Genomic DNA, 14,713 nt, shown 5'->3' with positions numbered 1-14,713 from the left:
ACCAAGAGTCGGATACCCAACCTACTGAGCCACCCAGGCACCCCTGTAACCACTGTCTTAATATAAATTTGCTTCATGGGGTGCCTGGGTGGCTCAGTCATTTGAGTGACCAACTTCGGCTCAGGTCATGATCTCATGGTTTGTGAGTTCGAGCTACACGTTGGGCTCTGTGCTGACAGCTCAGAGCCTGAAGCCTGTTTCGGATTCTGTGTCTCCCTCTCTCTCTGCCTCTCCCCGACTCATGCTCTGTCTCTCTCTGTCTCAGAAATAAATAAACATTAAAAAAATTTTTTTAAAAATTTGCTTCATACAACTGTCCTATATACACATGCTGTTCATTTAAAACATTCATCTTTATGAAAGTAAATACTCCCTTTTTTGTTTTAATAACAAATATACTAAATATTTCCATGGATTTATTATGCTTCATATTGAAAGGAAATGTGCCTCAGATTAGAGCATATGTGGACAGGTGTTCCCACATTTTGCCCATAGTTTTAATCCCACATCTGTTGGAGCCCATAGTATTTTTTCCTCTAGAGCTTGGTCTAAATAATGTTTGAAAGAAGACCACCTTATGTTGCAATCTCTTGCAAAAAAGCATTTGCAGGGCAGGGCATGAGAGCACATGCCCTCCATTAAGAAGAGAGTTAGTTGAATGTTGATCTCGTAGTAAATGTCTCAGTGCTGCAAGATGAAGAACAGCTGTATCGTGCATCATTATGGTGCATCAGGACTGTGTTATTGGAAAATAAACATTTACTAATAGGAAGCTGTTGTTGCATTCTCTTTTTTAGACTGAAAACTGTTAATTTGGTGTTGAAAAACACTCAAGCAGCAGAAGCCCTTGTAAAACTCTATGAAACTAAACTGTGTGAAGAGGAAGCAGTTATAGCTGACAAGAATAACATTGAGAATCTAATAAGTACCTTAAAGGTATGTGTCTCACTTCTGGCTCTTTTATAAGGTCATACTTTATTTCTCCAGCACCTGGATCTTCAAACATTAAGTAAATAACTTAATTTGAATTTCATTTCATATCTCTCTATAGCCATACCTTAGCATAAATGAGTCATTTTTAGTTTGTGGATAGTTTTTCTCATTTGAAATTTGCATCTTTTTGATAATAGCTTTTTATAATCAATTCATGTGAGCAAAAGGAGTTGAAGCTAAAAATTATGTTATTTTTAGTAGATTCTCTTGCTGAAAGAGGCAGTTAAGACATTAAGGATGTAAGTAGAGGAGTTAATTCAAGAAGGGAAGTAGACAGGTAATTGTACTCGTCTGTATTGATATTTCTATGTATAAAGCATGAGTATAAAATTATTGCGAAGGAGTGAAAAATGGTCTCTTTGATTTTTAATGCAAGTATTCACTTTTAACCAATGAGATTAGTAGATACTTAAGAAATAGTCTTGCTTAATTTTGTTTTATTGATATGCAAATTATTTTAGGCTGAACTTTATAAAATTGCCTTTTTTAAAGATCAAAGTGCAGTCAGATATTGATAATTTCATATGGTTCAAACTAATATATTATTTTTGTTTATGAAAGATAGTCTTTCCTTTATTTTATTTTATATCAGTCATTTGTACATAAATTGTAAAATTAGGTAAAGAGTGTTTGCCTAGTGAGTGGTTGACACATTTTTATAACTTTCACCCATTAATGTATTTTAGCAATGGAGGTCTGAAGTAGATGAAAAGAGAGAGGTATTCCATGCATTAGAGGATGAGTTGCAGAAAGCTAAAGCCATCAGTGATGAAATGTTTAAAACCTATAAAGAACGGGACCTTGATTTTGACTGGCACAAAGAAAAAGCAGACCAATTAGTTGAAAGGTGGCAAAATATTCACGTTCAGATTGACAACAGGTTAGTATCCTCTTGTGTTCAGTTTCAGCACAGATGTAATGTTTATCCTTGTGTTCTAGTAAAATCTAAAGTTACTAGGTTTTTTAAAACTTCATATATAGTTAATTTCACAGAGTTACTTTCCATATATAGTTAATTTGATTAATTGCAAGGGCTCTATCTAATTATATTTCTTTTTGTTTTGGTGGACTTTAGCAAGACAGTTAACTTCAAAATAAATGTTTTTCAACTCTTTTAATTAAAAAATGTTTTCAGTGTTTATTTTGAGAGAGAGAGTGTGAGAGAAGGAGAGTGGGGGAGTGGCAGAGAGTGGGAGAGAGAGAGAGAAAGAGAGAGAGAGAATCCTAATCAAGCTCCATACTGGCAGCAGAGAGACCGATGTGGGGCTCAAACTCATGAACCCTGAGATTATGACCTGAGCCCAAATCAGGAATTGGATGCTTAACCATCTGAGCCACCCAGGAGCCCCTTAACTCTATTTTGTTAAAACTGCTGATGTATTCTGGCATTTGTATAGTAAATCTACTTGTCTTTTCTGAAGGCAAAAAATAAGTTATATGAGTTATTACCAACGTACAATATTCAAATAACCAAGACTTAGTAAGAACATGGATCATGTGTTTGAGAGGGCTGTATGAATCAATCTGTACTACACCTAAGAAGTGTAAAGCGATTGTAATGACCTGATGTTCATTTTAATTTAGGTTACAAGAAAGTTGAAATCATTCACCCAGTGACTGAAGTAAAAAAGTGAAAGCAAATGGGATGGTTTTAGGGCTCATCTTAAAGGAAATCAAGTCCTGTCCTTTATCATTCATTGTAATGTTTATATTGATGCCAATAAAGTGCTTTTATAGTACAGGGCCAATCTTGAGAAGTAAAATTATGTCCAAATATATGTCATCTAATTTCTGTAAAATATGTGTTATGTAGTAAATGTTTAATGTAGTAGTCTTAAAATCATAGAAACTGAGGTTTGTTTGTTTTTTTCTCACACTTCCTAGAAAGCACTCTCTGAGTCCGTGTTGAACCATCCATTGAAATACTTTGTCATTATTTCAAAAGAGAACTGCCATTGGATGCAAGCTTTGGGTATTTAAGATATGCCAATTGATAATAATTATGGTTAAGTTTCCAATTTTCTTGATTTTTAGCTTTAGTCTGTTGGGCTTGCACCTAGAAAAATCAGAACTACTAAGTTGTACAACCCCAGGACAATATGTTTATATTCAACCTAAGCCAGTATGGAGTGAGTCCCTTGGAGATAGGCCTTGAATTTTTTACACTTATCCCTATTGTACCTAGTGTGTTGTGTGTCTCACTATACCTTGCACTCTCTTAAGGGATACTGTTGGAAACTATGAGTATCTTGTTTTTATTCTCTTAGGTTACGGGACTTAGAAGGCATTGGCAAATCACTGAAGTACTATAGAGATACTTATCACCCTTTAGATGATTGGATCCAGCAAGTTGAAACTACCCAGAGAAAAATTCAGGAAAATCAGCCTGAAAATAGTAAAACTCTAGCCACACAGTTGAATCAACAGAAGGTATGTAAAAACAGTTTCTTATACTAAGGTTGTGCCTGCATTTGGTGAGTCATGACCCTTATCTTCCTTTACCTTGTTAGAAGAAAAAGCCAGCAACTATCTGGAGGAAGGTAAGGAGTAAATCATAAACATTAAAATCCTATAGTCCCAACTTACATCCATCACGTACTTTGATTTCTTGGAAGTCGTTTTTGAAAATATAAGGCATTAGAAAATAGCATGTTGGGACAATGTTCAAATTTAATCATTTACTCATAAGTATGGTCATTTAATCATTAGTATGGAAATCTCTTTGGCACTTTGGTGGCCACAATAGTTTTGCAGTATCTTAAATAAATAAAAATGGCTAGTGTCTGTAGAAAATTAAACAGCCACGTTTGACAGAGAATTGAATTCTTTGAGATTTCTGTTCCATCTTGAGGGGACAGTAGTGTCCAGTTCCACTTTGATCAGGAATGGGGGGGGCAAGGCCTTCAAGTCCACTTTTGGATAATTCCTGGGGAGTGTAGTAATTTTTGCTTTGGAAGCCCCCTGAGGCTGGGTCATTTATGTGGCTTAATCTAGAAGTTTGTAATTTGCCTCACTACATATTAAGTACAAAGGACTAAGGAGCTTTATTATTAAAGGGTGTGGTTATTTCTTAGTTCCTGAGCATTTTAGTAGTTAAATAGCATCGAGTTCCTTGTTCTCTTTCTTCTAAACTGTATGTGTTTGTAGATGCTGGTGTCCGAAATAGAAATGAAACAGAGCAAAATGGATGAGTGTCAAAAATATGCAGAACAGTACTCAACTACAGTGAAGGTAAGAAAATTCAGTTACTTGTGTCAAGTTCAATGTTCAGGTATGTGATTCAACAAAATACTGAAGAAAAAAAAAAGCCTCTGCAAATAATTTCACTGTGTTAAAAAGTAAAAACAGAGAATCTTCATTTGAACCCTGTGACACTTACCTAATAATTCTTTGTGACACGTGAGGCACATGTCAGCCTCGGGTTCATTCATTTTCTCCCAATCACACACGACACCCCAGAATAAATGCATAGCTCTGAAATTTTTTTTTTTTTTTTTTTTTTATCATTTTGTGCATGTTTGTGTATGTTCTGTCTCTCTCTTTCTCTCTCTCTGTCTGTCTCTCTTCTTTACTATTGCTAGAATATTCCCTGAAAGAGCTTGACTTTCTTAGGAGACAGTTCCCATGTGTTTGAAGCTGTTGACAATGCCTGGGCTTTAGCCATCAGACCTACTCTTCCATTGCCCAGCCAGAGGAAAGGGAGGCTGAATATAACTAGCATATTGTAACTAAATGTTCCCATGAACTTCTAAAGAGACCTAGGAAACTTTTCTGATCACCCTAAATATTTCTTATTTTTATTACCACCTTGGAAACATTCCAGGATTAGATAGATTCCTAAAAGTGTAGTTTTGCAGTAATTTCATAATGTTGCTCAGTGAAACTAGGTTCCATTTCTCTGTATCGAGTCACCGAGTCACTGTAGAATGAAGTGTCAATGCTTTGCTTTAAATAATTTAGACTTATTGACTCCATTATACAGGACTATGAATTACAAACAATGACCTACCGGGCCATGGTAGATTCACAACAAAAATCTCCAGTGAAACGCCGAAGAATGCAGAGCTCAGCAGATCTTATTATTCAAGAGGTAGTAAAAGCATGAAAGAAGGGAGGGGACATAAAAGAGAGAAACACTACTGAAAGAATTATAATTATCTATTTGTATTGTAGTAGAATATATATAATAGGAAATGTACCATTTTAACCATTTTTAAGTGTGCAGTTCAGTGGCACTCAGTATATTCACAGTGTTTTGCAAACATGACCACTGCCCGTTTCCAGAACTTTTTTCCTTGTCCCAAAAAAGAAACTCTCTACCTAAAACAATACATTTTATTAAGGGTTCTAGAAAATCCTTTGAAAAGCTTTATTCCAATATTAAGTATTAATTACAGAGAATTATAAATGTACTTCATCATTACATTTAGAGGAGAATTGTCATGTAGTATGGTTTGCACAGCAGTAAGAAGCTCATTCCTGCCTACTTACCACTATTGGGCAGTTGTGTATTTTACTGTCACAAAGCCTAGTTAATGTTATAATTATTAATCAACATTCAGTAAACTCACTTAGAGCCACTGGAGATTGTGTTTTTATTATTTATTTCATTATTTGCAGTTCATGGACCTAAGGACCCGATATACTGCTCTGGTCACCCTCATGACACAATATATTAAATTTGCTGGTGATTCATTAAAGAGGCTGGAAGAGGAGGAGGTAACCATTAACTATGAACAGCTAACTAAAAGGAACTATAATATTTTTGGGAAAACAAAAAAAAACTGTACATGGTTGAGAAGTAATTATTTAATTAGAAAATCACAATGAGAAAGAGTAGAGGCCTAGGATTTTTTGGTTTGTTTCTAAGATTCTCTCAAATAGGGAAGACATTGTTGATCTTCATTCTAAGATGCTAATATTATTAGAGTCATGGCTCTATTTAAATTATGGAATGTTGGTAGTTTGGCAGAATTTTTTTCATTTTTTCTCACATTTGAGAAGTATACTTCTTTGAAGTATAGTTACTATGGTTAAAATGTCTACAGAAATACTACTTAAACACATTTCTCTTAAGCATTTTAAAGTGATTTACATCTTAAGGATTTAAAACATAAAATCAATCAATTTAGAAGAAACAGGTTTTTGCAAAAAATGATACTACTTTTTAAGAATTGTGGAGGTTTTTATTTTTATTTTTCCTAAAGATCTATGGTGAATGGTAAAAAGACTATTTAAGTACCATTCTAATTTGGAGGATTTCTGTGTTTTTATTCTACATTCACAAAATATATTCAGAAGTAGAGCAAGCAGTTGATGAAAATACATTGTCATAAAAGGTTGTTGTATCTAATTTTGAAGGGATAATGCTATGCTTTATTATCTTAATATGTTTTCTATGCCTAACCTCAGAACAGACAAAAATAGTAGACAGAATGCTAAAGTAAATAAATTGCGAGGCATTAGCTGTTTTAAATTAGGCTGTTTATAATTCTGAAGATGATTATACTTAGTGTTAACACTTCTTATAATGAGAGAATGTAAATGGTAGTGAATGTCGAATAGATGTTACTCTATTTTCTACTATTTTAGTCTGTTCAGAGTTAACAGTTTTCTGCAACTAATTCACTAACGTAGCTAATTGCAAGTCTTTATAACTAGATTTCTTTGCACTTAGAAAGGAGAACCAGAATATTTGTGACCAAATAATCAGTATACATCTCTCATCAGTGAAAGAACATCTATAATTTTTTTTTACCTTTTTAGTTTTTGAGAGATATGATTCCACTTAAAATGATATGTAGATCTTTTAGATTGCATATTTAGTAGTTAAATGTAAGTCCTTTTCCTTTCTTAATAGTGTATATGTGATTTGCACATACATGAGCCACTTAGCTTAGTTTATCTGATGAGGTATAATACTAGAAGTTGATAGAACCAAAAAATATTTCAGAAAGCCTGAGATAATATACAAATTAGGCTTGTCATCTTTTGAAATGTAAAAGATTCATATTGGATTGAAAGTCAAAACAGTAGAGTTTATGGAGGACCATGCAGGGACTGTAACTCAAAATAGATAGAACACATTCCTGATTAAAAATTCACCAGTAAAGGATCATGTTAATGGAGCATCTTATAAAAGATACATAGTTCGGTTTTCAGACCCAGGGAACAGTCTGCAAAGACTTACATTGGATGTCTTGGTCTGATAGCAGAATTTTTTAAATAATAAACATAAAATCAAAGAGGGATACAAGTTAATTTCAAAAGATGAAACCCAACTAAAGAAATGTTAGTGGAGTATAATGGGTATTAGATGGATAAAGAGATTTTCTAATCTGTGTTGAGAGAAAAACATATCAAGCATTAATTGATGGGATTAAAGGACAGCATGTCCTTTCTGACTTTTCATTTTTCTAACCTCAGAACATGACAGAAGAAAAAAACAGCTCAAAACCTCTTAGCAACAGCTAAGTTTTAAAAGATTTTGATAAGGAATTGAGATGAAAAAAAAAAACAAAAACAGAAATTACCTCAAAAAAAAAAATACTGAAAATTTGATATTTAAGCAGATAGCATGATTCAGTGTCACCAGTTGATCCTGATAACAAAATAAAATAGAGCACTAATTTTTGCATGTTGTGATGAGATTTGTTTTTATATTCATATTCTTATTAGGAGAAACCATATTTAGGTTAGCAGGAAACAACTGATATTCTTGTCAAAATTATTGGGGATCAAAAATTAGAAGAAGTGGATTAGGATGTGTGGTCTATGATGTAAATTAAATTCTTAAAATTCACCAAAGCCTCTCAAAGAAAAAAAAATCTACCTAGAATAATTTTTCTACTCCTGTTTAAATTGTTTCTAATTATGATAATTTTGAGTTAGTGATATGAAACTAATAGTCTTATGGTATTAATAAAGAGAAATTAAATTGGAATTATATACTAGCCCTGATCATGTAGTCCTGTAGTCAATGCAGAATGTATTCCTCCTAGCTGAGACTGATTCTTCTATCATTTGAAAAATAATTTTTTTTTATTCTATACATTGGAGCTGACTCCCTAATTATATTTTTAAAAGCATTTGTATTTAATAAATATCTTTATATTTATGGAGTATCTAAAGGTACTTGTCAAGGTGGATTCATATGAGACATGTCATTAACAACAGCAACAAAATCTGTGAGTATATGAAGCACATCTTTTCTAAAGGGACTATAGCTGCCTTTGCATTAGCAACTCTGATTATTATAATTGTCATAATATGGCAAGTATAAACAAATAAGGAATTTGGCTTGAGAAATTACAAGTTTTTATATAATTTTCCTCCTTCCCCATGTTAGGTATTATTTCTTGTTTTGAGTCTTTAAAGTAGTACCAAAACTCCATATTTCGTTTCTTTAACCATAAAACAGAGAGATGTAAATATCATTTTAAATTTCCATTGGGTGACATATTGAAAACTAAATTTTTAATTGTCATTCCGTTCCTTTATGTTCTTAGCTTGTAGGACTAAGTTGTGAGTGAAAGCTGAAAGGGCTCCGTTGTGAGTCTTACTTCCCACTTTGTCACTCACCTGTTGTGAGGGTTTTCAAAAGTATTTGACCTCCCTGCACCTCAGTGTCTTCATCTGTAAAAGGTTGGGGTCATGCTGTATGTTTTGTGAGGTCCCTCCTTTCTTGCTGTAAAATCTTGAGCCTACCTAATTTTTAAAATGAAATTGTTCTTGAGAGACAAGAAAAGATTCTTTGGGTTAGCAAACCTGACATGAAGGATTTTTTTTTCGCTTTTCCCATTGCCAGCTTTCTGAAGCTTCCTCTCTGGAAGGTGGTGGTGGTGGTGGTGGTGCTTGTTCTGCGATTTGTTTCCCTTGTTTTTATAAGTACTTTTATGAGCATCGCTTCAGGTTTTTGTGGATAAATTTGAATAGAACACTTTGACACTTTTAAACATCTCTTGTAGATTAAAAAGTGTAAGGAGACTTCTGAACATGGGGCATATTCAGATCTGCTTCAGCGTCAAAAGGCAACAATGATTGAGAATAGCAAACTTACGGGAAAGATAAGTGAATTGGAGAGAATGGTAGCTGAACTAAAGAAGCAGAAGTCTCGAGCAGAGGAAGAACTTCCAAAGGTCAAGGAGGCTGCAGAAAATGAATTGAGAAAGCAGCAGAGAAACGTGGAAGACATTGCTCTGCAGAAAATCAGGGCCGAGAGTGAGGCCAAGCAGTACCGCAGGGAGCTGGAGACCATTGTGAGGGAGAAGGAGGCTGCAGAACGGGAGCTGGAGCGGGTGCGAAGGCTCACCCTGGAGGCCGAGGCCAAGAGGGCAGCAGTGGAAGAAAACCTCCTGAACTTCCGGAACCAGTTAGAGGAGAACACCTTCACCAGGAGGACCCTGGAAGATCATCTTAAAAGAAAAGATTCGAGTCTCAATGACCTGGAACAACAAAAAAATAAATTGATGGAAGAATTGAGAAGAAAGAGAGACAACGAGGAGGAACTCTTGAAGCTGATAAAGCAGATGGAAAAAGACCTAACATTTCAAAAACGGATAGCAGAGGAACAGTTGAAAGAAAAGCAGAAAATTGAACGGGAAGCAAGAAGAAGAATAACTGAAATGCAGTATTCGTGTAGAGAAAACACGTCGCCTGCCTGTGTGGTCGCCCAGGCTACGTCATACAGGGGAACAGCAGACAAACAGAAAACAGAAGAACTCAAACAGCAGGTAGATGAGCTAACTGTCGCCAATAGAAAGGCCGAAAAAGACATGAGAGGGCTGAAGTACGAACTCAGTGCCCTTCAGCTTGAAAAAACTTCATCTGAGGAAAAGGCTCGTTTGCTAAAAGAAAAACTGGATGAAACAAATAATACGCTGAAGTGCCTGAAGTTAGAGTTGGAAAGGAAGGATCAGGTGGAGGAAGGGTATTCTCAACAGCTCAGAGAACTTAGTAGGCAGTTGAACCAAACCACAGACAAAGCTGAAGAAGTTTTGCAGGAAGCTAATGATCTTAAGAAAATAAAGCACAATTATGAACTGGAATTAGAATGTCTTCAACAGGAAAAAGGGAAGCTGCAAAGAGAAGTAGACAGGATCACTAGGACCCGTGCTGTGGCGGAGAGAGATATTCAGCATTTAAATTCACAAGTGAATTCTCTTCAGGCTGAGAAGGAATCCTCTAATGAAAGAGTACGATTCTGCCAGAGAAAGTCGGATCATCTAAAAGAACAGTTTGAGAAAAGCCATGCACAGTTGCTCCAAAACATTAAAGCTGAAAAAGAAAATAATGATAAGATCCAGAAGCTTAATGAAGAATTGAAGAAAAGTAATGAGTGTGCAGAAACACTAAAACAAAAGGTCGATGAGCTCACGAGGCAGAATAATGAAACCAAGTTAATGATGCAGAGAATTCAGGCCGAATCGGCGAACGTGGTTTTAGAGAAACAGGCTATCCAGCAAAGATGTGAGGCCCTGAAAATTCAGGCAGATGGTTTTAGAGATCAGCTACGCAACACAAACGAACACTTGCATAAGCAGACAAAAACAGAACAGGATTTCCATAGAAAAATTAAATGCCTTGAAGAAGACCTGGCCAAAAGTCAAAATTTAGTCAGTGAATTTAAGCAAAAGTGTGACCAGCAGAACATTATCATCCAGAATACTGAGAAGGAGGTTAGAAACCTGAGTGCAGAGCTGACCGCTTCCAAAGAGGAGAAGCGACGAGGGGAGCAGAAGGTACAGCTGCAGCAGGCTCAGGTGCAGGAGTTAAATAACAGGTTGAAACAGGTACAAGACGAGCTGCACTTAAAGACCATAGAGGAGCAGATGACCCACAGAAAGATGCTTCTGTTTCAGGAGGAATCTGACAAGTTCAAACGCTCAGCAGAGGAGTTTCGGAAAAAGATGGAAAAGTTAATGGACTCCAAAGTTATCACTGAAAAGGATATCTCAGGCATCCAGCTTGACTTTGTGTCTCTCCAGCAAGAAAACTGCAGGGCTCAAGAGAACGCCAAGCTGTGTGAGACAAGTATTAGAGAACTTGAAAGACAGCTTCAGCAGTATCGTGAGCAAATGCAACGAGGGCAGAATGTGGAAGCAAATCATTACCAAAAGTGCCGGAAACTTGAAGATGAGCTGGTAGCCCAGAAACGTGAAGTTGAACGCCTGAAGCAAAAGATGGATCAGCAGATAAAGGAACACGAGCATCAGTTAGTTTTGCTCCAGTGTGAAATCCAAAAAAAGAACCCAGCCAAAGACTGTACCTTCAAACCGGATTTTGAGATGGCAGTAAAGGAGCATCAGCACACCGGAGAACTGTCCTGTAGGAACACGGGGCAGCTTCGCCCAGCGACCAGATCTCCATTGCTGAGAAGGACGCGAGAGTCACAGCAGTCAGAGGAAAAATGGCAACATCGGGTTGTTGACCAGATACCAAAGGAAGTCCAATTCTGGCCATCAGGGGCACCGCTTGAGAAAGAGAAAAGCCAGCAGTGTTACTCTGAGTATTTTTCGCAGACAAGCACTGAATTACAGATAACTTTCGATGAGGCAAACCCTATTACAAAACTGTCAGAAATCGAGAAGATAAGAGATGAAGCTCTGTACAATTCCAGGCCACCGGTTAGGTATCAGGATGACAAATGTGCAATGGACCTGGCGAAGCTTTTGGCCCCCTTAGAGGTATACTCTGGATTCTGAGACCTTATCAACTACCTCATGTCAAGTTTCCTCTTGTGTTTTCTTTCTCTGCTACACTAAATTTTTTAATAACATTGAGCAAGATTGGCCCTTTGTAGTTCTGGCAGAAACTAATGCTATCATTTTCTAGTGATTGACTTGAATCTTTACTACAAATTATCATTCTTTAGTTTTTAAATGTTTGAGATCAAATACACAGATGTAATAGTTATACTGTGACATCTATGGTATTATATTCTGATGGACATTTTTTTCTTGAATGTTTATTTTGAGAAAGAGAGCAAGTGCACACATGCATGAGCAGGGGAGGGGCAGAGAGAGAGGGGGAGAGAGAGAATTTCAATCAGGCTTCATGCTATCAGCACAGAGTCGGCCCCAGGGCTCAGCCTCTGGAACCATGGGGTCATGACCTGAGCTGAAACCAAGAGTCGGACGACTGAGCCACCCAGGCACCCCTGAAGAATGTTTTTTTGTTTGTTTTAAAAGCTAGGAAAACCAAGAAGTTCACTTTAATTTCTAACAGTTTCTGGGGACACATTTCATCTTTTTTAAACATTTCATTTTTTTAAGATTTTATTTTTAAGTAATCTCTATACCCAATGTGGGGCTCGAACTTAAAACCCCAAGATCAAGAGTCACACACTCTACTGACTGAGCCAGCCAGGTGTCCCTAAACATACCATTTTAACACCTTTATTGTCATCCAGGTAAACCTCACACTCTCAAAATAATATTACTTGTCCCTGAACCCTCTTTGTTTTGAAAATTTTCTTCTCTTTACTTATTTTTGTTATTGTAGGAAGTATATTTGGATTAAGGATGGGTAAAGTGACGTCACGTTCTTTAGATGGCCTTTAACGTCTCATGAATTCCTATTACAGATAGCTAAGAGCAAGCAGTATGATATGCACACAGAAGTCACCACATTAAAACAAGAAAAGAACCCAGGTCCCAGTGCTGAAGAATGGACGCTGGAAGGGTGCAGAGCATCCGGTGGACTCCAGAGAGAGTTTATTAAGAAAGGCTCAGAACGAGAGACCTTCCAGAATTTGGATGGCGATCACGTGTGTTCAGTTAGGGACGATGAATTTAAATTCCAAGGTCTCCGGCACACTGTGACCGCCAGGCAGTTGGTTGAAGCTAAGCTTCTGGACATGAAAACAGTAGAGCAGCTGCGACTTGGTCTCAAGACCGTTGGCGAAGTTCAGAAAACTCTTAGCAAGTTTTTGACGAGAGCCACCTCAATTGCAGGGCTTTATCTAGAATCCACAAAAGAAAAGATTTCATTTGCCTCGGCAGCCAAGAACATCATAATAGACAAAATGATGGCTTTAGCATTTTTAGAAGCTCAAGCCGCAACAGGCTTTATCATCAATCCCATTTCAGGTCAGACCTACTCTGTTGAAGATGCCATCCTTGAAGGAGTTATTGACCCCGAATTCAAAATTAGACTCCTTGAGGCAGAGAAGGCAGCCCTGGGGTATTCATATTCTTCTAAGACATTGTCAGTGTTCCAAGCTATGGAAAATAGAATGCTTGACAGACAAAAAGGTAAACATATGTTGGAGGCCCAGATTGCCAGTGGGGGCGTCATTGACCCTGTGAGAGGCATCCGCGTTCCTCCCGAAGTTGCTGTGCAGCAAGGCTTGTTAAATAATGCCATCCTTCAATTTTTACACGAGCCATCCAGCAACACGAGAGTTTTTCCTAATCCCAATAACAAGCAAGCTCTCTATTACTCAGAACTACTGCGGATGTGTGTGTTTGATGTAGATTGCCAGTGCTTTCTGTTTCCCTTCGGGGAGAGGAGCATTTCCAATCTCAATGTAGGGAAGACCCATAGGATTTCTGTAGTAGATATTAAAACAGGAGCAGAACTGACTGCATATGAGGCTTTCCAGAGAAACCTAATTGACAAAAGTACCTATCTTGAGCTTTCAGGGCAACAGTATCAGTGGAAGGAAGCCACGTTTTTTGAATCTTATGGGCATCCTTCTCATATGCTGACCGATACTAAAACAGGATTACAGTTCAATATCAATGAGGCTATCGAGCAGGGAACAATTGACAAGGCCTTGGTCAAAAAGTACCAGGAAGGGCTCATCACACTTACAGAACTTGCTGACTCCCTGCTGAGCCGGCTGGTTCCCAAGAAGGATTTGCACAGTCCTATTGCGGGGTACTGGCTGACCACTACTGGGGAAAGGATCTCTGTCCTAAAGGCCTCCCGCAGAAATTTGGTCGACCGGATTACTGCCCTCAGATGCCTTGAAGCCCAAGTCAGCACAGGGGGCATAATAGATCCTCTCACCGGCAAAAAGTACCGAGTGGCAGAAGCTTTGCACAGAGGCCTTGTTGATGAGGGGTTTGCCCAGCAGCTGCGACAGTGTGACTTAGTAATCACGGGGATCAGCCATCCCGTCACTAACAAAGTGATGTCAGTGGCGGAGGCTGTGAATGCAAATATCATCAGTAAGGAAATGGGAATGAGATGTTTGGAATTCCAGTACTTGACCGGGGGGTTGATAGAGCCCCAGGTTCATTCCCGGCTGTCACTAGAAGAGGCTCTGCAAGTGGGTATTATAGATGTTTTCATTGCTACGAAACTCAAAGATCAAAAGTCCCATGTCAGAAATATAATATGCCCTCAAACAAAAAGAAAGTTGACATACAAAGAAGCTTTAGAAAAAGCTGATTTTGATTTCCACACAGGACTTAAACTCTTAGAAGTTTCTGAACCTTTAATGACGGGAATTTCTAGCCTTTACTATTCTTCGTAATAGCACGTGTTTAAGTAACTGTGCATGGGGGTGATGCTGTCTACTTCATATCTGTCCAGAGCATGACAACATGAGTTAAATAGACAGTCTAGCAACTATGTCATGTACTCAAAAGGGCTGTTTATTTCTTGAGGGCTGGAAATGGCTGACTGTTCAGAAGAGAGAATAATTTTTAAATTGAGAGTCACAAAATATTTACTCTTCTTCAAAATGGTTTCCTTTGGCTTTTAGGTTAGT

The 14,713-nt window shown here is 37.4% G+C and overlaps 1 protein-coding gene across 4 annotated transcripts in view; it reads left to right on the top strand.

Annotated features, from left to right (window-relative positions):
- Positions 1-14,713, top strand: part of DST (dystonin) — a 490,237-nt gene that overhangs the window by 329,253 nt on the left and 146,271 nt on the right. For all 4 annotated transcript variants that reach the window (XM_042939088.1, XM_042939087.1, XM_042939090.1 and 1 more), the window contains 6 exons: positions 798-936; positions 1,680-1,873; positions 3,261-3,423; positions 4,141-4,224; positions 4,976-5,083; positions 5,614-5,712. In XM_042939088.1, the coding sequence (XP_042795022.1) occupies positions 798-936; positions 1,680-1,873; positions 3,261-3,423; positions 4,141-4,224; positions 4,976-5,083; positions 5,614-5,712 (787 nt within the window). The remainder of the gene's footprint in view (positions 1-797; positions 937-1,679; positions 1,874-3,260; positions 3,424-4,140; positions 4,225-4,975; positions 5,084-5,613; positions 5,713-14,713) is intronic.

This window comes from Panthera leo, chromosome B2 (assembly GCF_018350215.1).
Source record: "Panthera leo isolate Ple1 chromosome B2, P.leo_Ple1_pat1.1, whole genome shotgun sequence".
Taxonomy (NCBI): domain Eukaryota; kingdom Metazoa; phylum Chordata; class Mammalia; order Carnivora; family Felidae; genus Panthera; species Panthera leo.
This window is presented reverse-complemented; position numbering and strand designations above follow the sequence as displayed.